Here is a 27,032-nt window from a genome sequence, read left to right on the forward strand (position 1 = left end):
TTATAAGTCAGATCTGAGAAAATAAATAAGGTCAATTTCTCCCATAGATACATACTAAGTGAATGAAAAGTTTTTCTAGACAATATATGTAAAAGCTTTTCAAAATGTTCGTATAAAGCTATTTGTGGTGGCATGTACCTTTAATGCCAGCTCTAAGGATGCAGAAAGAGGCAGATTTCTGTGACTTTGGGGCCCTCCTGCCTGTGTACTGAATTCCAGACCAGCCTCAAATATATAGTGAGACCCTGGGCTATGGTTTCTTCTGATTGCTTGCTCGTTTTTGCATTTTTAGGCTGGTCAAAGAATGTATATAAAAGATCACCCTATTATACCAAGAGCAGTTATTAAATATAAGAATTTTAGATGCATCCTTTGAAGCTCTTCATCTTAGAAAAAATGACGGAGAGAGAATGAGTGAATTGGCTTTGGTTTCAGTTTCAGATCGTTATGGCTCAGGTAAACCCAGAGCACAGAGTGAAGTTTTTATGAGTTTTATTTTTCTTGGATATTTTATGTATTTACATTCCAAATGTTACCCCCTTCCCATGCTCTCCCAAAGCCCTGCCCATGCTTCTATGAGTATGATCCCGCTACCACCCACCCATTCCCATCTCAATGCCCTGTTCAGCTTGCAGCTGAATATTACACTGAATATGGGGACCACAATGGAGGAGTTAGAGAAAGAACTGAAGGAGCTGAAGGGGTTTGCAATCCCATAGGAAGAACAACAATATCAACCAACCAGACCCCACAGCTACCAGGTAGGAAAACATGAACTCATGAGTACACAAGGAGGGATCCATGACTCCAGCCACTTATGTAGCAGAGGATGGCATTATCCAACATCGATAGGTGGAAGAGTAAAGGTTTTGAGCTCTATAATAATTCAGCTCAAAACGGCTCCCCAGAGAGTCCTCAAGAGCCTTGGACAGAGCACAGTCATCCAACGAAGCTGCCTGGTAAAGACAGGCTGATGAAAAACAGAGCAGATCACCCTTTCAGCTCCAATGTGACAAGTAAGAAGAGGCATTCTCTAAGTCACCTTGTCACCCAGATCATTGTTTATACTTTGATCATTGTTTTTTGTGTCCCTTGGCCAGCTAGAATACAGTTTTCATAGAGGTCTCATATTAGTCCAAAATTAGGATTTTATTTGGAAAACCCTTGACCTTATAGATCAAAATGCACTGTAAATGTGTCTTCAAAATGGATCGGGTTTCCAAGTTAGTGGAGATCATTTTTACACTTAAAAGAGTTGCTAACAAAGTAGTGAGGATGGAGTATACTGAATAGAGACCCCAACGTCCAAAAGGCTTCAACCTCCAAAAGGCTTCACGTATTTACTCTCATGTCTCTAGCCCAGATCTCATCTGGTCCTGGAGAAAGTCCTTCTCCTGGTCTGTGGCGTCAGGAGACTTGTAGGGGTGCGTGAAGCCGACTTCTGGTACATCTTTGTCTCTGGCTCAGTGCTAAACATCCTGCCCTCAGTGTATGATGGGTATGCCATGGCTCCTGCATTTAAAGGAATGTTGTTATGTTTATTTTACTTGTTATTTAATGTGACACTTGGGTTTTTAACACTATTTCTAATACATCAGCCTTCTATCCCTGGAGAGAAGTGTGCATATAGCACTAGAACAGCAGCTAACATCTGTCTTCACTGGAGAACTCTGCACTGAGGTCTGAGATGAGCTGGAACACTTTCTTACTTGAGAAATATCTGACTTCTTTGATACAGTTCTCAACAAATTACATTAACTATCATTCCTGAATTTTGGTCATTTAAGTTTATTTCTATTACACTAGTCAAATAAGTTAATGAATCGGGGAACATGAGAATTAGTGTAAATGAGTAAATAAGAAAATTTAAGATTTTTTTTATTGGGGTTGGGGATTTAGCTCAGTGGTAGAGTGCTTGCCTTGGAAGCGCAAGGCCCTGGGTTCGGTACCCAGCTCAGAAAAAAAAAGATTTTTTTTTTATTGAAAGCATAAGGTCAAAATTACATTTTTTATCATGGCTTTTAAAATATATTCTTTAAAAAACCATTTATTTATTTATTTATTTATTTATTTATTTATTTATTTATTTATTTTATAATCCAATATTAGCCCTTCCTGTCTTGCCAATAACCCCTCATACAAACCCGTCTATCACCTCTTCCTGAGATGGCAAAGCTCCTTTTGGGGTGTCAACCCCCATGATTGCTTTTTTAAAGATTGTAAAACAGATCCCCGAGGACAAAGTTCACCTTTTATGCAGTTTTATGAATCTCATTGTTTATTTCTTTACATTTCACAAGAACAGACCCCTCTACGTAGTCCTGAAGCTAGGAGCTAAATTGCAGGAGTGACAATGCCACAAACAGCATGCATCAGTGTATAGAAAAATCTTTTTATTCCTTTGTACACACAGGTACAGCTGGTTACTTGGAGAGTGAGCCATAAAGCAGTGTCAGGTCTGGTTATACACCCATTCCTCAGTTTTCTTACCTCCTCTGTGAGAAAGAAACATGCATGAAATTTTGTTAATATCTCTGGTGAGTCTCTGAAGTATTAGATCTTCGTCTTTTCTTTTCTCGGTGTGTTACCCCTTCGATGGAAGAACTTCAGGAAGAGTTTTACCAACTTGAGCTGCATTGAGTAGTGGCCAGCATGGATCTCTAGTGTGACAATGATATGTGGATCCAGAGCTCCTCAGTGGACTCTATGACATCCAGCCAGGAGCACCTGAAATATTCCTCCAAGTCAGTTACCCCTGCTTCCACTCTACCAAGAGTGGTCCTGGCCATTGGAAAACCCAGCAGAGGTGCTGCCCACCCCTGTGACTGTCTTCCAGCCCATATGAACAGACCTCCCTCCACCACCTCCTCCACCACATGTCCACCTACACCAGTGGTTTTGATGGCATTTCAGTGGCTTTGCCCCTCCCACCACCTTCTGCAAACAAGGCAGGATCCCAGTCTGCTCAGGTGGCTGCTGGCTAGCAAAAAAGAAGGAGGAGCAGCAGTGGTGGTCTGAGATATAGAAGGCCTGCCTGGATAAGGAAGCAGAGAGGAAGCACGGGGAGCAGGAGAAGAATCTGGGGCAGATGCACTCTCATTCCCTGATCCCTGCTTCCTTATCTCTTTTGGCCACACCGGCCCAACCAGGAAAACCTTCCACACTGCAGAGGCCCCAAGAAACAGTTACTCTGGAGCTGTAGCCCCAGCAGCAGCCCCCCACTATTGAGCACAGGAATCTGCAGTAGAAAACTATCAGTAAAGAGGAGTTGTCCTGTGGGGATAGTCTGTCTCCAGACCCATGGAAACAAGATGCCAGGGAGAAGCTGGAGAAGCAACAGCAAATGCACCTTGTGGACATGCTAAGCAAGGAGATCCATGAGCTGCAAAACAAGGGGGATGGTAGTGCAGAGGAGAGTGACTGCCTGTGGAAGCTTATGCTGGAGTGGCTGTTTTGGAAGAGACTTCAGGCTATATTTCTTGTGTTTCTCCCAGGTTCATTTCTTGAACCTGTTCTTGAAAACTGTTCAAGCAGCCCAACATTTGACATTTTCAAAGTAGAAATTCATAACAACTATGTTTTTGACATTCTGGCCTTAGATAATTCTACAGTGATGTCTATGGTTAAGTGCCAGGCAGTGAGAACCCAGGAGTGACGATCAGAGGTACACAGGATGACCTGAAGGTGAGGTGCTCCTGGAGCCCAGTGTCCTGAGTGCAGGTCCTCAACCTTACAGCTGCCCACTCCAGCTGTGCCTGGGATGGAGCCAGTGCTACCGACCTAGGAAGCAGCTCAGGGACTGTGCTTACTATGTTCCCCATTGGTTCAGTTCATGACAAAGGTTAATCTGAAGTAACAGCAGGAATTTTAGCCCGCTGGAATTCTGTATCTGAGAAAGTACATGTCTTTAGGAACATCAAGATGCTCACGTCTAACACGTTTCAGCTTTATATGTCACAGATATCATAATAAAGCTGTTTATAACCTTTTTCTGTTTGGGGTAGCTCAAGGGTAGAATGTCCTGACCCTGAGTATTATATCTAATTACCCAGAGAGAGAGAGAGACAGGAAGGAAGGGAGGGGGAGAGGGAGGGACAGAGACAGGGAGAGACAGGGAGAGAGAGAGAGAGAGAGAGAGAGAGAGGAACAAAAAGTTTGTAAAAATAAGCAAAACTTAAAAATATATAAATAACTGTAAATTATTAAAAGTCTATATGAGAGTCAATGTTTATCACCCAAAATTGAGGAAGGGGCTTGGAGAAACGAATTATCCGCCTCCAACCTCCAAAAACATACACACACTCAATCAACAACACGTCTAATTATACCTGGAAATACCCATATTTTATAGAATGCCATAATGGAAAGTGAGAAGCATCATTTTCGATAAGGGTTGCCAATATGTTCTTTTTCCAAGGTGTGTGCAGCCGTGCCAGTCTTCCTCACCACGGGATGGAAGAGGTCCCTGACCTGTGAGCCTAGAGGTGACCAGGGGATCTTTGCTCCATTCTGAGACTGAGAGGCAGGATGCCCACTCAAGGGTCCATAGCAGGGAAGGTTTTCAAGCTACGTACAGTGCTGGAAAAGCCTACACAAGGCGTACAGTTAGCAGTGATGTGTTTGCAGGGAGTCCAAGGAACCAGCTTTTTACTGATGCAGGTGGGCAAGCATTTATCATCCACCTGCCACTCTGACAGCAATAAGAGTATTGCTTAAGTTTTGTTTCATAGATTTGATCACTGAAAAAATACCAAAAATTGGACCCTTAACGTTGTAGCAAATAGAATAGTGGATGCTAAGACAGGGACCTTTGACTCTTCTAACACCATTGTCTATTTCAGAGCAAGAAAGGAGAGTTATCAATGGACAGCAGTCTGCTTCCCCCATGAGTGCTCTACCACTGAGTTAGTAGCCTTAGCCCTCCTCACCTTTAGATAAAGGGTGTCACTAAGTTGTCCAAGCAGACCTGAAACTCATGCTGTAGACCAGGCTAGCTTTGAACTTCTGATCCCCCTCCCTACTGTGTGTCTTGAGTGTCTGGGATTACAGGCCCATTTCTCTACAGCTGAGCAGCTTGCTTGTTTGCTTCCTCCTTTCTTTACTACTCCTCCTCCTCCCTCTCTCTCTCTCTGTCTCTTTCATTCTTTCTTTCCTTTCCTTCATTCTTTCTTTCATTCTTTATCTTTCTTTTCTTCCTTCTTTCATTCCTTTGTTCCTTTCTTTTAAGATTCATTTACTTTAGTGCTCTATCTGCATGTACATCTGTGTGTCCAAAGAGGGCATCAGATCTAATAATACATAGTTAGTATCTATGATATGGTGACTGGAATCGAACTCAAGGCCTTTGAAAGAGCAGCCATGCTCTTAACCACTGAGCCTGCTCTCCAGCCCCAGCCTATTTTCTTAAACTTACCACACTTGGTTCACATGAGAATTGTCTGTCAGATGAGTAAGGTAAGGTTACCCTGAGCGCAGAGTGCTTATCCCTTGTCAGATCATCCAGGGGGTTACCTCTGACTCATGCTGTCCTTTTCCAGGTCTGTCACCAGTGCCCTGGAGTTTGTGGGCCTCATCCACAGAGGTATGCAACTCAGAGAACATGGCCCCTAAGGCTACACCCACATTGTAAAAGCCAGCGATGTCAGTCACAGCAGGTTAGATGTCAGCCACCTGAGTCATGCAGTTTGACCACATGAGACTCACCCTAGGACTTAAATGCAGTGCGTTCAAGGTCTCACATGCTATGCTGGACAGCTGCTCTGGGCCTCCACATCATAAGCCAGAGTGCAGAGCCCTGGGCACAGCAGGACACACCCAGGCTAGTTTTCACTCCTATGGAAAGCCAGTATAGATGGACATTCTCCATCTTGCTACAGTGACACTTCTGTAAGGGACGAGACTGCTTAGGGCAGCATTGTCTGTTTATTAGGCACATCCACTTCCAGAACTTGCCCCCTATGGACAGTGCTTGAGCAAAGCCTGCCTCATGGTGCTTAGGGAGTCTCAGTTGTCTGCCAATGGATTCCCAGACATTCAGCTCTGTCTGATGATTGACAGACCTTTGTGACCCTTCTGTTTTCCACTCTCCGGACCACAGCCCCAAAGTCCAGCCAAGCTGACCTTCTCGAGAAAGCAAGGGCAGGTATTTGTGGATTACCACTGCACTGGGCTTCATCTCCAGTGGACCCACCCGACCATGCTGGGCAGCTCCTGGGGGGCAGGTTTCAGCACATGGACTGGGCCAGCAGTGTGTATGCAGGTGAACGGGGGACGACATCTGCCCAGTCAAGAATGCCAGAGTCATCAAAGGGCAACACAGTAGAGAGAGCTTGTGAACTGTCAACAGAAGGCCATGTTATACCCCATGATGGGCCTTATGTTGTTCTGTGTCTAGAAAAAGGGTTACCTGCAGTTAAAAGGACTGTGGTATCCAACAAGGGACCTCAATGACTACCAGGCCATGGTGCCTCTCTGGGAAGTGGGTGGGTCCCATGGTCCCTCCAAGAACCACCTCTGTTTGCCTGTTCCTGTCCGGATAGCATGCTCACAAGCGACTGGACTGCTTACTTTACAGCTGTGTCTGTGGTGACTGGGTTTGCCCTGAAGGAGGCCTTCTTTATCAATTAGAGTCTGGCTGTCCTAACAGATGCCCTTGTGGCCTTGTCAGAGCACTGTGACCACATCCCACATCTGAACAGCAAGCTAGTCAACAGGATGCTCTATCGGTTTGTCTTCCTCAGAGACCCCAAAATACAGGGGGCAGAGAGCTGGGCTTTAGGGAGCTACCACAGGCATGATTGCTCTTTTTTGTAAGCCGCACCACCTTTGGCCGAGTTACGGTTCTGCCAGGCCCTCCCATGTTCTGTCTTCAGCATCTTTGTGTGTCAATGCAGCTTACACTGTGTATTAACTGTGCTGCACGTTGGCCTATAGGCTGGGCTTTCCTCTTGATTTTCCAGCAAGACTACAGAGTTCCCGGGGGAGACTCTCATCATGGCTCTCCATATTCTGACAGGCACAGTCTGTGGATGTCTCTAAGGTGTTGGAGTTCGGACCCCACTGAGGGGTGAGAGGCTTTCAGTGGCTTATAGACCCAAGGCTTGGGCATGATGGCTTTTTTTTTTTTTTTTGGTTCTTTTTTTCGGAGCTGGGGACCGAACCCAGGGCCTTGCGCTTCCTAGGTAAGTGCTCTACCACTGAGCTAAATCCCCAGCCCCGCATGATGGCTTTTATTGTGTGTTTGGTAGCATGTATGCCCTGCTGCAAGTGTAGACAGACACTCCCCATGCTTGTAGTCCCTGCTTGGAGTGTGGGTACACTCTGTCCATGCAGACAGCTGTCTCCGCACACACAGATGCCATTTTCATGATTTATGCCTGTCATCTTTGATGTTTCTTTTAATAGGCAGTCATGTGAAGTCACTATGATTTTGTGATGACTTTCTTTCCCCAGCCTTCAGATGAATATAGGAAAGAGACTCTGGAATCTTCCTGGGCTCCTCCTTATGCCCACACCTTGACCCCACTGAACTCTCTTTGGCAGAGACATTGCAGAGCCTGGCCTTTAATTGTCCTGTTCATTCCCTATTGATTGTGACCACAGTCTGGAGCTCTGCACAGCCTGGTGTCCAGAGAAAATTGGCATAGTTCCCCACAATGTCTCCACAGGCTCAGAGGAAGGACATAAATAGAATCTTTATGGGGCCCAAGTGGATACTCAGGGTCAGCCAATGGTCTTGGCTCCTTGTCTCTGAAGACACAGGGCACAAGTCCTGACCTCCATGCACCTTTAGCTGCTGCACACACTAAGGATGAGTCCATTGGCTTCTGCTGCTTCTGGGAGTCCTGAAAACCACAATCCCTCAACCAAGGGGACTAGTGGGGGACAAGTGAGCTCCCTGAGGACCAGAAGCCCCACCTGGGTTCACTGCTATGTTTACCAAAATAATGAAGAGCTGCTGTCATAGCAGGCCATGCTCTGGTGGGAAGGGCAGACAGGCACATCCAGACCCACAGAAGGCTGTACTGTGGCTGTGCTGGGCATCCCAGGGGCGGGGTGGGGTTGGGGACGGGAGACAGTTGGTCCATGGGTACCATGGGTATACATGGACACCTAGGCACATAAGGGGGTATGCATATACACGAAAAAACTCCCTCTCACACAGAAGTTGGCATGATGTATAGAAAAACAAGTCCATTCTGAGTGTGGGCTTCACTTTAGATATTAAGGTCCAACGTTAAAACAGGAATGTGTGAAGACAAGGAGCTCTGTGTTCCCTGGAACCAGAAAGAACAGAGTGGCTGTGCTGACTCAGATGAAATAAACTCTCAATCACAGTCTGTGACAGCCAGGTCACAGGACCCAGGCTGCTGTGTTATGTGTGAGCACCCAGTGCAGCCAGAAGCTAAGTACTGAGCACTGACTGGCCCAAGCCCAGAAAGGGTCTCTGTTTTTCAGAGTGCTGGGGGACAGTGCAGTGTGTAGCAGTTTCCTCTTGAAGACTCTTCTGGGGTTTGAGTTCCCTGTAGAGGACCCTCATGGCTGCAGACACTAAGCCTGGGAGGAAAGATCCTCATCTGTAGAGTTCATTGAAAGGCCTGAGAGCAGAAAAGCAAAGAAGCAGCAAAATGTGCCACCTCTGCTCACTGTGGTTCAGCTTCTGCCTTTGCAGTTGAGCTCAGGTGCTCTGGAGTCCTCCCTAGCCTGAGTGAGTGATTTCAAGCCAAGTCACATCCTCCTGGTTTGTAGTATCAAACGCAGCCCAGTTTCAGCCCAGGTAAGCTGTGTATACCAGGTATGCCTTACTGTCTGCATTGTAGGGGAACTGTTGAGCCCCAAAGGACGCAAGGGCTACAAGGTAAGGAATCATAGGACTGGGCTAGGCCTCGAATCCAATTTCCCTTCACCCCTGCCTGGTAACTGGTTCTTGGTGTGTATAGGGGACAGAAAGAAAGGGTCCTATGGGAGCCCTGGCACAGGCCTGCCCAAGCATGGCTTAGGGATCCTCACAACATCCTAGCATTTGATGTGTCCCCAGGTTTGTCTACCACCCTCAGCCGTGTGCTATTTTCTGTGCCACCTGCAAGGGACTCTAAATATCTTCCTACAAAAGGTGATCAAGGAGGGGCTGTACAAGGACACATGGTGGCTCTGTGGTGAAGTTAACATGGACCAACAGATTAGAGGGCCAGAGCCCCAGGACCAATGCTGGGTGGACACACTCCTCTGACATCCAACACAGAGATCTTTGTACAGAAATCAAGAGAAGTCTTATCTGAATAGCAGTGCAGAGCACCTCAGGCTCAGGGACTCAGGACTGACACCCATAGAATGCTGTAGAGGAGCCGTTTGTGATTCAAGGGCTCATCTGCCTGGATCCCTGAGCCTCTAGAGATGAGCAGAGGACTGGGCTGTGGCTGGTTATGGGCTCAGACAGGGAGGTGCTATGGAGCTTGTTTTTGGCTCCTGGGAGTAGAGCAGTTTTTCTTTCCCTGTCCCTGCTTTTTGAACTTTTCTTTCCTTGGGAAAATGGAAGGACTGGAAGAAGTCTGTCTATGGAGAGTGAGGCTGGCTGGGAAACTGCTCGCTGTTCTCCATTGTCATCCTGCTGGGGGTTTGGGGTTGTTGGCAGGTTAGCCTCTCCACCATTCCAGTCTGCTTCTCTCCATTTAATCCATGCATCTCTGTCTCTTCACTCCGTGACATGGATGAACAAGTCCTACCTGTAGCTGCCACTCCAGGGCATAAGTCCCTCAGTGAGTGAATTCCAGATGGTTCTGTCTAGAGCAGCATGGTCCAGGGTCGTTGCTCAGTATGTAGGTACATGGAAGAGGACACTGCACGGCATCCACACACATTTCATATAACATCAATCCACATACTCTGGTACTAATCGGTTCTATTTACACCTTTCGCCATTATTGCTATTCACTGTACTGTGAAGTGTTAATTTTTATTATATTTCACTTCTGCAAAGGAAGAGACAGAGTTTAGCACTGGAGATTCCCTAGGGACTGGCTGGAAAGGAGGCCTTGACACACATGTGTGCTTCTGGGAAAAAGCTCTTTCATAGGATGCCTCCATGAGTTCCAGGATGTGTGGAGGGCTCTGTGCCCTATCCAGGGTTGACCTCAATATATTAATGGGAGCTGATGCTTCTCTCTAATAGAACAGTGCCACCCTCCTTGGAGATGTCTGTGATTGTATATGTTTAGCTCTAGAGTATCATTATTAGGAGACTTTGCCTTGTTAAAGTAGGTGGGTCACATTGGCCTGGGCTTTAAGACCCTTTTCCTATGCACATGCAAGCCAATCTTCCCCAAGCAGCCTTCAGATGAAGATGTAGAACTCTCAGTCTCTCTGGCACCATGCCTGCCTGGATGCTGCCATGCTCCCCAGCTTGAAGATAATCGACTGAGTTTCTGAACCTGCAATCCTGTGTTCATTAATGTTGTCCTTATAAGAGCTGCATTTGTTGTGGTGTGTCTCTTCTCAGCAGTAAACCCCTAACTCAAACAATGTCCATGTTCCCTTCTTCTGCCTCCAGACATTAGAAGCTTCCTACATGAGCGGCATTCTCTTGGGATATGGCCCTAATTGGCGCTAGGCTGTCTGCTTGATCTGAGAGTGCTAGGACATCCTGCTCCTAAGGGCATTGTTACCGCTCCCTTGCAATACTGTGAATAGCATCAGCAGGCTCCTGCTCTGTTACCCCCTGAACACAATGCTGTCTTCTCCAGGAGTGGATCCAACAGCTCTCAGAACCTCCTCAGGAACTATGTATTTCCCAAGGATTACATGCACTTGCTTACACACCCCTATCCTGTGTTCTGAAAACTTTTCAAAGCCCATTCATCTGAGACTGGTGAGTTCAGGACAGTAGTCCCAAGTGTCTTGTCCTACCCTGACAGTTCACTCTCATGAGGCATCACCTGCCCTTGACAGAGGATTTTCCCAAGGGGCATTGGATGTGCAGGAGAATTGTGTGTCCTGAGTCTTTTCAGAGCAGCAAAGGAGGACATCAAGGTCCCATTTGCTTTTGGTTTTTGCACTCATGGTCCTGGCACGGTCTTGTTGGTATTTAGGTCCCTGTCAGTCCTGAATTGAATTTTAGCATGGGAACCCAGGGCAGTTGTCTTCAAAGATATTCCTAGCATGGACCACATCTTCACCTCACCAGACATAAAGCACGACAAACACCAGGCAGGCAGAAAACCCTCAGGGGCTGGAACTGGCATGTTCAAACACTGGCTTGACCTTGGCCAACACAGGTTCAGAGAACAGCCTCTATGTAGGAAGATCTCCTTCCTCCTCTCAGAGTTTACGACATGTAGACTTAAGCTAAGCTGCTGGCACACATGTGAGCAGAGGCACCAGCCTAGGCTTGTTCAATATCAAAGCCTACCTGCCACCCCTGTATCATAGTCATAGCAGCACATCTCATGAGAATTCTAGGGGTGGTGATATTCTGGGTGAATATTCTGTATTCTGCTGCCAGTTACTTTGCTTCCACATGTCCAACTGTGAGAAGGGATTGAGAAAGGGAAGGTGATGAAGTCCTGCTATTATCTACTTGGTGCCACCAAAGACAATGTGGTCTTACTGGCAAGATCTTTCCATTAGATTTTATAAAAAGTGACCTCAGGACAGTAGGTACTCTCAAGAAGGTGCAGCATGGTGGGTACAATGGAACAGGATCCCTGAGGTTGGTTCAGTGGGCCAGGGTCCCTGGGGTAGGAGCAATGGGGCAAGAGCCCTTGGGATGGGATCTTGTAGTAGTGACCCTGTGGAATGTGTAACTGGCAGGGACACTGGGGTAGGTGCACTGTGACGTGCACCCAAGCTGGAATGTTCAGACAGGTGTGTGTTTGCTTCATGCAGCTGCTGTCTGAAGTAGAGAACACTGTCATCTGCCCCAGAGGGAATTTTGGGAGCTCCTTCCAAGAATGCCTCAGCTCCTTACTGAGAAGATATACATTCCACAGATGGGGCTTTATTGAGATGAGCAGATTCTAAGGGGGCTGCCTTGAAGGAACAGCCAAAGAAAGCAGAAATGAAGAACAAGCAATTGCACCAGCCATGTCGAAGGTGACTTTGCTCTGAAGAATAGGACTGGAAGAAACTGATTAAGTCAAATCACTTCTCTATCTCTGTATCTCTATCTCTATCTCTCTCTATCTATCTATTCACCCATCCATCCATCCATCAACCATCCATCTATCTATCTATCTATCTATCTATCTATCTATCTATCTATCTATCTATCTATCTATCTATCTATCTATCTATCTATCTCCCTGAGGGAAGTCAGCTTTCATTTGTAGGAAGAAGGTCACATCCGCGCCCCATTATGGTGAAAACCAGGATTGCAGGGAGTGAGATAGATGGGTTATTTCTTTCTTCCTTCCTTGAATCTTCTTATATCTTTGTTTCTTTGTATCTTTCTTTCTTTCTTCCTTCCTTCCTTCTCTCTCTCTCTCTCTCTCTCTCTCTCTCTCTCTCTCTCTCTCCTTCTTTCCTTCTTACTTCTTTTTTGCTTTTGGTGGGATAGAATGCCAGTTGTGGCCAGTCCCCATCAGCATCCACTGTGCTACAGACCCAGTCTCAGTGTGACACAGAAGAGGCCTAACTTTGAAAGTTTGTCCTCTCTCTAAGGGATACTGTATAATACAGTGCTCTGGACTGCAGGTCAGACAAGGCCTGCGTTTAGGAGACTTGTGGACAGATGAATGTCTGTGAGTCTGGACTTAGACTCTGTGGAGGGCTCAGGTCACCTGACTGTCCTGAAGCTTCCCACTGTGATTTATTTCCCTCCTACAGAGTCAGCCACCTGAGCAACTGCATTTCCTGGTCAGCCCCTAATCCTCTTACACTGTGTAGAGTGTTCAATCTCAGGGAAGGCCTGGGAATCTGAGAGACACCACTGAGCCCCCTGGGCCTGGCTGACTCAACCTGAGGCTACCCTGTGTGTCTTCATTTTGCTCACCCTCCAGAGACCTCAAAAGTCAGCAGTGAGCTTGCTGAGAGGCCAGGAACCTCCATATTGGCCCAAGAGCAACTGTCCTCTTTTACAGGTTCATCCACAGAGCACGTAATTCTGATTGGTGCAACAGTCTGGAAGAGTGAAAGACGTCATCTCCCAAGGGCAAGTGCTGTGCTAGTGGACACTGAGGAGCTGCACGGATCAGACCCTTCCCCATCCTTCTCCAGCCTCTCTTGTTCTTCCTTGAGATGTTTCCTACAGATCTGAAAGATCCAGGCAGTCCATGACATGCATTTGAATTTAATCTCAGGACATTTTACTCCTTGCTCTAAAATTAAGACCAGGTAATTCATTTGTTTGTTTATTTATTTGTTATATGTAAGTACAATGTAGCTGTCTTTAGAAACACCAGATAGCATCAGGTCTCATTTGAGATATTTGTGAGCCACCATATAGTTGCTGGGATTTGAACTCTGGACCTCTGATAGAGCATTCAGTGCTCCTAACCACTGAGCAATTTTTCCAACTTCCAGACTAACTTTTTAAATTCCCATAATGTATTCTTTATTCAGGTTACATCCTGATCCCAGCCACTCTCCCTCTGCCTGTCTTCAGGGTAGGAGATTACAGGAAGGCCCCAATTTTCAGCAGGGGAGTGGGTTTGCTTCCAGAGCAGGCAGTGGGGTCGTAAACATCTCACTCTCAGGGAATTGGGAGCTTTCCCATATAAGAATTTTCTGTGGTGGAAGCTCAGTTTGCTGTCTGGCTTCTTTTCAGTTTTCTCTTGCTTCTTCTGGAATGAGAATGTTCTTCATTAAGAGCTTAGAGGGTGTTTCTGGCCAGACTATGTTCATGTGCAGGCCCATCCCTGGACGGCTGGATGCTTAGACTCTCCTGGGGAGACCTGTTTCCTTTCTGCAGCAGGCCAGCTAGTATGAGAAGAAAAGGACCCCATCAGATGTTCACAGTGCACAACACACATACACAAACTCACGCATGCACACACACACACACTATACAAATATATATATATATATATATATATATATATATGTATATATCTTCCATATTCCTAAACCCACACAACATACACATCACGTGTCAGATGTGCATGCACATTACATATATCACAGACATATATACACTGTGCACATCACACGTGCCATTTGTACTTATATGCACACATGCATGCACACCTCACACTACACACATGCCTGCCATGCACACATGTATATAGGAACACCAAAATGAGTGAAGAGATTTTAAAGGAGGCTTGTGCAGTCAGGGTATGATAGGCTTGGGCATGACTACCCTCTGTGTTACAGTCAACTGCGGTCTGGTCTTTTAGCTACTTTCACAACAGGGCCAGTGCCTGTGTAGAAGGAACACCAAGGCCACATCTCAGGGAAGTGAACTGAGGACTCAGAAGAGGCACAGGCCCTGGAGTATGGAAAGGCAGAGCATGGTATGCAGATGTAAATGCTGTAAGGCACTCTGGCTTGTCCACTCCAATAGGCACGATAGTAAGCACGAGGCCAGTAGATGTCGTATCCGTGGGAAGAACCCTCTGGATGCCATGTTAGCAACTTAGGGTGTTTCTTGTTTTCAGTCCATGCTGTGGACAAGGAATCAGGAGGTGTGGGGTAGAGTGGAGACTTGAGCACCTACCCTCTATGTTGTGAACCTAGTGGATGTTTTTCTGCCCTTCTAGAACTGTGAGTGGCCTGTGCCAGCACAGCAGAATGGGGACATTCCCAGTTCCATAGGATACTGCAGGCTTGGGGACTGGGTACTTAGGCTTTTGGCTGTGCACCACACCACCTTCCTGACCAATGGTACATTAAGTCAACCAGTGCTTGCAGAATGCTTGAGACAACACAAATGTCTCCTTTCTAACTGGAAACAACATATAAAGGTCTAATACAAGTCAGTAATGTGTCTCTGATTGTCCTGTGGCACTGGGTGAATTAAGGACATGATGGAGAGCATGCCAAAGAGTCTAACTCGTTCTGTTCCATCTTCCTTCTGAATGCAGGTCTCCAGGATCCAGTGCTCACACGGACTCAGGGCTGCTGCTCAGGGAACCAGCAAACCCTGTTGCTCTGACCATGCCACCGTGAAGGGCGGTCTCGTTCTGTTCCAGTCTCTGCGGTGCCACTGTGTATTAGAAAGGACATCTTTCAAAGGAGGGGTTGGTGAAGGGCAATTTACCTTCTCTTTCAGAGATACAACTGTCTGAGGAGAGGCTAGGAGGTGTTGCAGAACCAAAATATAGAGCTAGAGGGATCATAAAATCGAGGTTGGGAGGAAGGTTAGCTCAAGGCTGCATGTCCCTGAACACCTTGGTGGGGGTGAAGGGTGACTTAATAGTCACTAGTAGCCCAGTGCCTGTCAGTACTCTACATGACCTTGTTGCCCTTGCTTCTTCTGGTGCTCAACAGCACCACTCAGATGCAAACAGCAAGGCCTAGATAGTGTCCACATCTCCCATGGCTTGACACTGTGCTGGGTTTGATACTACAAACTGGGAGGCTGGGACTTGAACTTGAGATCACTGACTCAGGCTAGGGAGGACTCCAGGGCACCTGAGCTCAGCTGCAAAGGCAGAAACTGAACCACAGTGAGCAGAAGGGGCACATTTTGCTGTTTCTTTCCTTTTCTGCTCTCAGGCCTTTCAATGAACACTACAGATGAGGATCTTTCCTCCCAGGCTTAGTGTCTGCAGCCATGAGGGTCCTCTACAGGGGATTGAAAACCCCAGAAGAGTCTTCAGAAGGAAAGTGCTACACACTGCACTTCCCCCAGCACTCTGAAAAACAGAGACCCTTTTGGGATTTGGGCCAGTCAGTGCTCAATAGTTAACTTCTGGCTGCACTGGGTGCTCACAAATAACACAGCAGCCTGGGTCCTGTGACCTGGCTGTCACAGACTGTGATTGAGAGTTTATTTTAACTGTGTCAGCACAGGAACTCTGTTCCTTCTGGTCTGAGGGAGCACAGAGCTCCTTGTCCTCACACACACCTGTTCCACTATTGGACCTTAGTGTCTTAAAGTAAGCCCTACACTCAGGATGGACTTGGTTTTCTATAAAATCCTGCCAACCTCTGTGTGTAAAGAGGGGGAGGGGAGGGATGGAAGGATGGCGAGAGAGAGAGAGAGAGGGATGGATGGAGGGAAAGACAGAACAAGAGAGAGAGCAAGAGTGAGAGCAAGAGCAAGCGAGAGAGAGAGAGAGAGAGAGAGAGAGAGAGAGAGAGAGAGAGAGAGAACATGCACTAGCCACCAAAGAAGCATTCCTGTATTCTTCATTAGCCTTACAGCTTTGTCTCTCTTCCCTGATTATTGCCTTTTCTGCTGTGTTGGGTTTTTTTGTAAAGAAATGCTTGACTTTCTCTTCCTTTCTGTTGATCTGGGGTTTGGTTCTTTTTTTCTTTGTTACCATGGAGATCATACTGAAAATGCTAAAATACTACCAGTCCTATGTGAACTATTACTGCTATTTTGACAGCCCTGAACAACTTCTTCAGTTTCTGATGTCAATGAAGGAGATGTCTGTGTACATGAGCCTCGGTGGCACTGCTGTTTGGGGTCATGTAACATGGCAACTCTCACATCTTGGAGGAAGCAGAAGTTCACCTTGCCTTTGGGGATTGTCCGGGGATCACCTGTTCTTTATTTCTTCTTGAGATTCTGAAATCCTTTAAATCGGTCTTCATCTGTGGGAGTTTCTTAGTTTTCTTCCTCAATTTTGAAGGAAAATTTTACTAGAAAATCATAGTTCCTAAAGAGTGTTTGTGTTGCTGTTTTTGTATAGTGTTGTGTATACTCACCCATTCTGTGTGTCCGTGTGAGTGTAAGTTTGTGTGTTTGTAATAAAGGGTGGGAATGTGTGTGGTGTGGTATGTGTGTGCTTGTGTGTGTGTGTGAGAGAGAGAGAGAGAGAGAGAGAGAGAGAGAGAGAGAGAAGAGAAGAGAAGAGAAGAGAAGAGAAGAGAAGAGAAGAGAAGAGAAGAGAAGAGAAGAGAAGAGAAAAGAATGAAGCAATCTTGTATGTACACTGTTATGGATGTGTCCCACCATGTGTGTGGAGGTTAGAGGACATTTTTGTCAGACCTTATCTTACCTTGTTTGGAACTAGGTGTGTGGTTTGATGTTGCACATGGCAGGCTGCCTGAATGACAAGCTCCCAGGCAAATTTCTGTCTCTCCTGCTTTTCCTGCTTCCTAAAAGCTCTGATATTACAGGTGTGTGCTCAACTTTCGCATGGGTTCAAAATCAGGTCTTCACCCTTTGCAGGGCAGATGAGAATCAAAAGCCTTGGAAGCTGTGAGGAAGGCATCTTCCTGTCACCCTACAGGTAGTAATAAGCTTCTTTATTATGTCTCATGAGCAGTGTTGGGGTGCAGGAATCACCCCACAAACCAAACAGCCATCAGTCAAGCAGGGACAGTTTATGGAACATATATCCTGGGACTGATTGGTCAGGGACACATGTCACACAGGGGAGTAGAGACTGCAACCCTATTTCCAAGGACTGTAGTATGAAAGGCAAAACCACAGAAGCTCTCAGCAACTAAGAGCTCATACACAGGTGCCGAAAGTCTTCCCAGGCAGTTGGGTGGTTGGTTCGGGTCCAAGGTTATTGTTACTAGCATACAAAGCAATTCTAACTGACCTTAACTATGATTGGCCCTAAAGGAGGGCACAGGTTAGGGTAATTTCCAGGAACAACAGACCACACAACTTAGTGCGATATGCAGTTAATGATTAGCTGGGCATGAGAAAGGTCTTCTGTAATAATGTAAGATGGCTGGCGACAGGTATTAAAGTGGATAGAGTAATGTCAGAAAGGCAGCAGCCACCTCCGTCTTAAAGAGAAGATTACACACACACACACACACACACACACACACACACACACACACACGCGCGTGTGTGTGTGTATATAATTAATATATATATATGTATGTATCTGTAGTTTATTCTTAAACCCATAGTTGAAATGCAAAAGGGACCCATGGAAGGTAGACATAAGGATTTTAAAGCAGGAGGCACAGCAAGCCTTCAAACAGAGAACTAAGGACAGCAAACCACCCTACAGGCTTTGATTTCTAAAAGCCTAAAGGCTCCCCATAGCCAACCTAAGCCAGAGCCTTGGAGTCCTTCCCAACCATGCAAGGACAGGTCCTATTGTGACCTCATGAGGAGCGACTGTGAGGCGGTCCAGCCAACAGATGTTAAGCTGTAGCCAGGCCTGGATTTCCTTGAGTGCGTTTAGAGGAGTGGTGGAGTGGAGACTTTGGTGATTTTGGTGGATCTAGTGAGCAGTGTGTGGATTTTGCATTTGATTGATTTGTGTGTAGCTTGTGTATGTGTGTCTAGGTCAGTGTTTGTGTGGACAGTTGCTTTTGTGTGTGTGTGTGTGTGTGTGTGTGTGTGTGTGTGTTGGTATACTTGGTGGTGACTGTGAGTGCATCTGTGAGTGTGGGTGTGTGTGTGTGCCCAACTGTGTGTGAGTGTCTGTTGTGCCCTCTTGGTGCACTAGTTGTAGGTGTGAGAACACCTGTGTGAGGAAAAGTTTTGAGGCCGGCAGTCAGCTTGGCCATTGTTTCTAAGGTAAGCATATTTTGGTTTAAGTTTATTTGTTTATTCACTTTACATCCCAATCATAGCCTCTCCCTCTCTCCTCTCCTCCTACTCCCGGCTCACATGCCCCTCTTCCTATAATTCCCTTCCCTTCTCAGAGAAGTGGGCAACCCCTTGGGTATCACTCTGCCCTGAAAAATCAATTCCTAGCAGGACTTAGTTTATCCTCACCCAGAAAAAACAGCCCATGTAGGGGAAAGGGATCCGAAGGCAGGCAACAGAGTAAGAGACAAGCTCTGCTCCAATTGTTAGGAGCAGAAGACATATTAAGTCCTGTGTGCAAGTCATAGAATATAATTAACAATGCTCTGTCCCATGGGCTGGGTCTCAAGTTGGGCTGATCATTAGTTGGACTTTCCTTCAATCTCTGCTCCACCTTTATCCCTAAACATCTTATAAGTAAGACAAGTTTTGGGTTGAAGGTTTTGTGGGTTGGTTAGTGTCCCCCTTCCCCTAGTGAAAATCCTTTCTACCTACAGGACATGGGTATGTCAGTCTCTCCAACCCCAGCTGCTAGTAGGCTCAGCTAGCATCACTCTAAGAGACTCCCTGGAGCCTCCCACCCCCAGTCTCCTTCATGCCAGAGATGCATTGCCCAAACCCAGCCTTCTCCTTTCTCCTTCCTCTGTGCCCTGCCCTGTTCTTGTCCCCAATCCTCTCCCCATCAGTTCCCTCCCTCCACTCAACTTTTTGAATTTCCCTTTTGAATGAGATTCAAGTATCCTGCCTTGAGTCATCCTTATTTAGCTTTTTTGGGTCTGTTGATTATAGCATGGTTATCCTGCACTTTGTAGCTAATATCCATTTATAAGTGTATACATACTAGGTTTGTCCTTCTGGGTCTGGGTTACATCACTCCGGATGACATGTTCAGTTTCTAATCATTGGTGTTCAAGTTTCACAGTGTCCTCCTTTTAATAGCTGAGTAATATTCCATTGTGTAAATGAACCACATTTTCTTATCCATTCTTCATTGAGGGACATCTGGGTTGTTTCAAGTTTCTGGCTGTTATGAATAAGGCTGTTATGAATACAGTTGAGGAAGTTGCCTGTGGTATGGTGAAACATCTTTTGGGTATATGCCTGGGAGTGGTATAGGTGGGTCTTGAGTTAGAACTATTCCCGATTTTCTAAGAAACGGCCAATTTGATTTCCAGAGTGGTTGTGCAAGTTGGTACTCCCAGCAACAATGGAAGAGTGTTCTTCTTGCTCCATATCCTCAACAGCATGTGATGTCACTTGAGTTTTAGATCTTACACATTCTGATGGGTGTAAAATGGAATTTCAGAGTCATTTTGATTTGTATTTCGTTGATGACTAAGTACGTTGAACTTTTCTTTAAGTGCTTCTCAGCCTTTAGAGATTCCTCACTTGACAATTCTCTGGCTCTGTGCCCCTTTTCAATTGGGTTGTTTGCATTCACAATGTCTAGCTTCTTGGCTCCTTTATGTATTTTGGATATTAGCCCTCTGTCAGATGTAGGATCATGCAGATCTTTCCACACTCTTTAGGCTGTTGTTTTATCCTAAAGACAGTGTCCTCTGCACTTCAGAAGATTTCAGTTTCATGAGGTCCCATTGTTGATCTTAGTATCTGAGCCATTGGTGTTGTGTTCAGGAAGTTGTCTCCTGAACCAATGAGTTCTCAATACTATTTGTATTACATTTAGTGTGTCTGATTTTATGTTGAGGTCTTTGATCTACTTCATAATCCAAAATTAAAATTATACAGTTGACAGTTTTTATATTAGTTTTAAAGATCAGAACATTTTCCCTTGAGTTTTGCTAGTTAACTACTGAACTATCTCCCTAGCCTGGGGATATTGGAGGGTTTGGGTTTGGACTTGGGTTTGGGATTTTTCTTTGTTTATTTTCCTAAGGTTAGGTTTTTCTGCTTAGCCCCGAGTACCCTGGAACTTTCTCTATAGACCAGGCAGGCCTCAAACTCAGAGATCTTCCTGCCTCTGCCTCCTGAGTGCTGTGAGGAAAGGTATGGACCATCATGACCCAGGGATTATTTGAGTTTTAACCTTTTATGCTTCTGATTTTATTTTCTGGTTTTCTTTGCTTGGATTGTTTTTGGCTTTCAGAGTTGTTGAGGTTTTTTTTTACTTCTTTTGTTTTTCTTATGTTTACAATTTGGAGAATTTTGTGCTAGTGTTGGTTTCAATCTTGTATCTGTTGAGACCTGTTTTGTGACTAATTATATGGTCAGTTAGGGGGAAGGTAACTTGAGGTACTGAGAAGAAGGTATATTCTTTTGTTTTACGATGAAATATTCTATAAATATCTGTTAAATCCATTTGGTTCCTAAACTTCTGTCAGACTAGCTATGTCTCTGTTTAGTTTCTGTTTCCATGATCTGTCCATTGATGAGAGTGGGGTGTTGAAGTCTCCCATGATTATTGTGTGAGGTGCAATGTGTGCTTTGAGCTTGACTAAGTATACTTTTATGAATGTAGGTGCCCTTGCATTTGAAGCAGAGATATTCAGGATTGAGAGTTCATCTTGGTGGATTTTTCCATTGATGAATATGAAAGTTTTTTGATAACTTTTGGTTGAAAGTCAATTTTGTTAGACGTTAGAATGGCGACTCCAGCTTGTTCCTTGGGACCATCTCCTTGGAAAATTGTTTTCCAGACTTTTACTCTGAGGTAGAGGCTGTCTTTGACACTGAGGTATGTTTCCTCTATGCAGCAAAATTCTGGGTAGTCTTTTACATGTCCAGTCTGTTGGACTATGTCTTTTTATTGGGGAATTGAGTCCATTGCTGGTACGAGATATTAAGGAATAGTGATTGCTGTCCCCTGTTGCTTTCGTTGCTAGAGGTGGAATTATGTTTGTGTGGCTCTCTTTTGTGTGTGTTGCAAGGGGATTACGTTCTTCCTTTTTCTAAGGGGTCGTTTCGCTCCTTGTGTTGGAGTTTTCCATCTGTTATCCTTTTTAGGGATGGATTTGTGGAAAGATATTGTGTAAATTTGGTTTTGCCATGTAATATCTTCTTTTCTCCAGCTATCGTAGTTGAGAAGTTTGCTGGATACAGTAACCTGGTCTGGCATTTGTGTTCTCTTAGGGTCTGTTTGACATCTGCCCAGGATCTTCTGGCTTTCAAGGTCTCTGGTGAGGAGTCTGCGGCAATTCTGATAGGTCTGCCTTTATATGTTACGTGACCTTTTACCCTTACTGCTTTTAATATTCTGTCTTTGTTTTGTGCATTTGGTGTTTCTTTTGTGGTCCAATCTATTTGGAGTTCTCTAGGCTTCCTGGATGTTTATGGGCATCTTTTATTTTAGGTTAGGGGAGTTACCTTCAATAATTTTTTGAAGATATTTACTGGCCCTTTAAGTTGGAATCTTTCTCTCTTCCATCTCTATTATCCTTAGGTTGCTGCAATTTTCAATTGCCAACTGGTTGTCTCTGGTGTTATCTGGTCTTGCTGACGATAACAGTGGCTTGACCCTCCTGTAAGCCTGTGTATCAGCAATCCTGGAGACTGGCTTTCACACGGTCATTTCTGGGTACAGAGAGCTTTGGGACTGGCTCAGCTCTGGTTGGAGGCAGGAATTGAAAGGGTTCTATCCCAGACTGCTCCTGGGTTGGTGTGTCCTGAGGGCTTCAGGCAGGACCCTTGGAGCAGAACTGATGGTCTTAGAACTGCTCTCTAGTGTGTCTTCGCCCCTTGTGAATGGCTTTCAATTCTTGCACAGGGAGAGACTGCCTGACTGCTCCTAGGATCCTGGGTGCACAGGACTCTAGGCAGGTTCCTCTTCTGCCAGGAACGTGAGCAGAATTGGTGGCCTCCCCCATGCTCCCAGAATTCTCCTCACTTCTGAGAGTCCAGCTGTCTCCCCCATGGGATTTGGGTACCTCTCATAGGACTCTTTATGCATGGGAGTTTTGGTTATTGCTGTTTTTACTCTAACTGGGGATTTGAGTTTGTGATTATTTGTGGTTTTTAAATCTTATATAAATTCTTGGAGAATTTCGTACTTCCATTGAATGTATTTGGATCCTCTTCACTCCCTGCATCCTTCACCAACTCCTCCCATATCCATCTTCACAGTCACTTGCCACAACCCACAAATTCATGGTTTTTTTTAATAACCTGGTGTCCTGTGTTCCTGAGTGTGGGGAATGACTCTCTTCCCTATGTGTCGTCAACTGTCAATGTTCCCCCTCTGGGTTAGTCATGCAGGACTGCTTGATTTTGTGGAGATCTGATGCAGGCAGTCACAGCTGTTGGGAGTTTATGAATGAGGTGGTCTTGTGTTGAGAAGATATTTTGATATGTCTCTTCCCAACCCCAGGATCTTACAATTTCTCTGCCCTTGTTTTCCATTATAATCCCTGAGCCATGGAGGGAGGGAGGGAGGGAATGTGGACACACCCCCACACCTGTTTCGCCTGAGTACTTTGTCAACAGGTATTCTCCAGTCTTTTAGCAGCTATGAGTTTCTGTGCTATTGCACCAAGAACTTTCTCTGAGATATGAGAGTTGTACTATTAAATCTGAAGACTTCTTGCAAGGATGTGCATATGAGTAAGAACATGCTGTGTTTGTTATTTTGAGTCTGGGTGAGCTCACTTAGTGTAACCTTGTCTAGCTCCAAGCATTTAGTTGGAAACTTGATAATTTCAGTTTCTTTTACATCTGAATTACATTCCACTGTGTGTAGGTACCACACTCGCATTAGTCATTCATCAGCTGGATGGATACCTAGGCTGTCTACATTCCCTGCACCGTGAACAAATGAAACAGTAGTGAACATGGATGAACAAGTGTCTTTGCAGCAGGAAATATTGTTCCTTGAGTATATCCCAGGAATGGCGTAGCTGTATCAGGTGGCACACCTATTTCTAGTTTTCTGAGGAACCCCCACACTCTACAGTGGCCACCTCAGTTTATATCCTCCCACGGACACTGTGCATGAGGGTCTCCATCCCCCACATCCACCCCAGCATTGTTGCCTTTGCCATTCTGATTAGAATAAGATGAAGTCTCAAACTAGTTTTAGTTTTCATCTCCCTAATGGCCCAAGATGGTGAACATATACATATATATTTCTTAGCCATACATTCCTTAGCCATGCATGACTTGTGAGAAAAACCCTTTGAAGACCCCTATCTCAATTAATCCCAATTATTCACTGGGATGTTCCCTTAGAGTTGTCTCTTTATTACTTTCTATATTCTAGGAGTTTTGATGAGTGCGTTCTATTTTGTTTTAATCTCTAGGTATTTAGCTTTTATGTAGTTTTGCTTGTTTGGAGGTTGATTTTGTTTCATTTCATTTTCTGTAGCTTGGGTTTTCTAACTGTTAATAGTTTTAATTCCTTTGATTGTTCGTATATTTCGTTGTACATTTTTTTTCTTACACGATCAGTGATGTTGATTCTTATTGTGGCTGAGCTGTGCTCCTCCCTCCTAGTGACTAGTATGTAGTTTTTTACTTAGGATTTCCTTGGCTTTGTACGTTGTTTTACTTTTGAGGGTTTCTGTTGTTGTTTTGGTTGGTTTTAGTTTTCTGTTTTTCTTATTTTTCACTATTTTACTTTCCATCTTAGCTCTCTTTCTTCCCTTTATTTCTTTTTCCTTCCTCTTAGGTAGCATTTATACTCTGTTACCTCCAATGAGCTTCCGGAGCAAACGGGAGTCAGAAAGGCTCCGATCTCAGGGCAGCTCTTGCACAGAGAGTTTCTGCTCTCAATATTTGGTTTTGAATACCATCGGCCATGGTTTCCACGCGGCCGTGAAGTTGGCCGTGCACCGCCTCACAGGTACCCCCGTGGCTGTCAAAATGCTCCTCAAGAGACAACAGTGGTGCCAGCAGGTCACATCTGAGGTAGAAATCATGATGAGGATCAACCACCCAAATATTGTATCTCTCATACAAGTCATTGACACTGAAAAGATAACATACCTCATCATGGAGTTGGCCAAGGGGAACCAGCTTTATTCTCGCATCAAAGAGGCTGGCCATCTGCAGGAGGATGAAGCACGGGGCATATTCAGACAATTATTAAGTGCTGTGGGATACTGCCATGAAGAAGGCATTATACACCGGGACCTTAAACCCGATAATATACTAGTCGATACCAAGGGAAGAATTAAAATCGTTGATTTTGGCTCTGCCACTCAAGTGCGGCCTGGGCAAAAGTTGAGAACGCACTATGGGACTTATGCATTTTCTGCTCCTGAGCTGTTCCTCGGGAAATTTTATGAGGGCCCCAAGGTCGACGTGTGGGCCCTAGGAGTAATTCTTTATTATATGACAGTTGGAAAACTCCCATTTGAGTCTGTCAGGCTACCACTACTCCGAAGGCAGGTTGTGTTAGGGACTTATGCTGAACCACTTGGCCTGTCAGAAGAGCTACAAGACCTGCTGAGTCTTTTAATGAAAGTGAATTCCCAGCAGAGGCCCACAATTCCTGACCTTTTGACTCATCCCTGGCTTAAGATAGACTCAGAGGGGTTCCCACAACCTTGTAAGGAACTCATCCCCCTCAGGCCAGACCCAGCCATTCTTAGAGCAATGCAGGACATTGGATTTGAAGCCCAAGGGGTTAAAGACTCCCTCGATCAGAAGAAATTCAACCAAAGTATGGCTTGTTACTACTTTTTGGAAAAGCAGGCTCTTCAAGAGTGTGACATCCCAACCCGGCCTCATCCATGCATGACCCCATTCCCGACCCTTGATTACCCTGCTACTTCAGTGCGAGGGCTCAGAAGGCGAGGAAGCGAGCCCAGATGGCTCGGGTCATCCTCTGATAGTCAAGGTTCTGACCTCGGCCAGACTCCTAGTCATCGATTAGTCAAGAGGGCCAGTTGGCCTGGCGGTCTTCTCTGCAGGCCACGTCAGATAACACCCACAGTGGAGCTAACCCACAGAATTTCTATTAGTGACCCCTGCTTTTATTCAGTGCACAGCAAAGGCAAGAAGACCATCAACACTAAAAGCACAGAAGACAAATCCAGTGCCTCAGCAGAGGTTAAGCCTGTCGCAAGCAGGCCCTGGCCCAAAAGATTTAGGGGGTGGGTCAAGAACATCCGAAATGGCCTGATGAACCTGTGTTGCTGCATTCCGTCCAGAAAAAAACCTCCCCTGGGGCACAACAGAGTTGTTCCCCAGAAATGAAGAACATAGAAGGAATCCAGAGAGCAAGCATCCAACACTGCCCAGGTACATTGCTGTATTTGTATCTATTTTGCTCATGTCTGAGTCAACTGGCAGGTTATCATAGTGTGTATGTCTATGGGATGATGCACGGGGAAGCTAGGTCTAAAACACCGTGGGACGATGGTTAAGTCTAAGCTACCAGCACATCTGTCATTGCCGACAGTAACTCCCATGTTTATCCTGCTCATGGGAATACTAAAATACATTCAACTAGAAAGAGACAGCAGGATACTGACCAATGTAGGAGGATAAAGTTGGAGAAGGAAGAGAAGGAGATGCTGAGGGAGGAGAGGGTGGTATGGGGTGGAGGCTAGGAGATGAGGGGAAGAGGTTCAGAGAAGCTTGGAGAGCAGTTTGGAACAGGGTGACCACAGCTGGAGAGATGCCCTGTCCAGCAGAGGTCCCAGAGTCCCTCTCACATGTGTCATTGCCTTTTAGAAGATCACTAGAGGATGCCGGATGCTGCATCTCTGCAGTCCCAGTGTTGAAGAGGACCCACGTGTGGACACGGACCTGCAGAAGGGAGCGCTGTGAGAGCTGTCACGTTCCAGGTCAGCTGTCGAAGGATGAAAGCAAATGAAGAGATGCCAGGTGGCAAGAGAGCACCTCAAAGGCATCACTCTTCCTGGTGGAGGTTGAAAACCAGTCCAAAGCTGGTAAAGACCAGAGCCCTTTTGCTGACCAGGGTCACATCACACACCTCCTCTTGGCACAAGTTCTCGCCTCACTCTTAGTGGAGGATATACGGCTTCTTGATGTGTTTATCCGACTCTGAGAATAAAATAGCTGTTTGTGAAAGATGACCTCGTAGATTTTTCTGCATCTTCTTCACATAGGAAAATTGGCCCTGTGGCATTCCAAGGCCCCAGGAAGAATAACTTCGTGCCTCAAACCATCAAATTAAAAGTGCCTTGGAAGGGACCAAGCTCTAATGTACCTGAATGGGGAAAGTGTAGGAAGTGTAGAAGCTCAAATCTAAGGACAGCATCATATTCTACATGCTTTGATTTCTAAAAGCCTAATGGCAGTCTTTATAGCCCACCTGAGCTGGGTCAGGATAGGTCCTGCTATTAACTCATGAGGAGTGACTGTGAGGCAGTCCAGTCAACAGATGTAAACTGCGGCTAGGCCTGGATCTTTGAATGAGTTGAGAAGAGTCGTAGAGTGGAGACCTCGGTGATTTTGTTGTATCTAGCGAGCAGTGTATGGATTTTGCTTTTGATTGGTT

The 27,032-nt window shown here is 45.6% G+C and overlaps 1 protein-coding gene across 2 annotated transcripts; it reads left to right on the plus strand.

Annotated features, from left to right (window-relative positions):
* Nucleotides 1–2,882: 2,882 nt before the first annotated feature.
* LOC134484999 (sperm motility kinase 2B-like) lies at nt 2,883–26,607 on the plus strand. Of its 2 annotated transcripts, XM_087598770.1 has the most exons (9): nt 2,883–3,684; nt 4,418–4,659; nt 10,740–10,864; nt 11,881–12,087; nt 13,074–13,326; nt 15,018–15,173; nt 17,227–17,339; nt 24,231–25,807; nt 26,243–26,607. In XM_087598770.1, the coding sequence occupies exon 8, from the start codon at nt 24,257–24,259 to the stop codon at nt 25,760–25,762; it is 1,506 nt and encodes a 501-aa protein (XP_087454896.1). In that variant the 5' UTR covers nt 2,883–3,684; nt 4,418–4,659; nt 10,740–10,864; nt 11,881–12,087; nt 13,074–13,326; nt 15,018–15,173; nt 17,227–17,339; nt 24,231–24,256; the 3' UTR covers nt 25,763–25,807; nt 26,243–26,607. The 2 variants fall into 2 exon arrangements, with proteins under 2 accessions (XP_087454896.1, XP_087454890.1); XM_087598764.1 differs by lacking the exons at nt 2,883–3,684; nt 4,418–4,659; nt 10,740–10,864; ... (2 more) ...; nt 15,018–15,173; nt 17,227–17,339 and adding an exon at nt 18,198–18,598.
* The last annotated feature ends 425 nt before the right edge of the window (nt 26,608–27,032 follow it).

This window comes from Rattus norvegicus, chromosome 1 (genome assembly GCF_021556685.1).
Source record: "Rattus norvegicus strain SHRSP/BbbUtx chromosome 1, alternate assembly SHRSP_T2T, whole genome shotgun sequence".
NCBI classification, from domain to species: Eukaryota; Metazoa; Chordata; class Mammalia; order Rodentia; family Muridae; genus Rattus; species Rattus norvegicus.

Bases quoted from the DNA above. Each gene is read 5' to 3' on its own strand.
- LOC134484999 (XM_087598770.1), top strand. From the start codon at position 24,257: ATGAGCTTCCGGAGCAAACGGGAGTCAGAAAGGCTCCGATCTCAGGGC.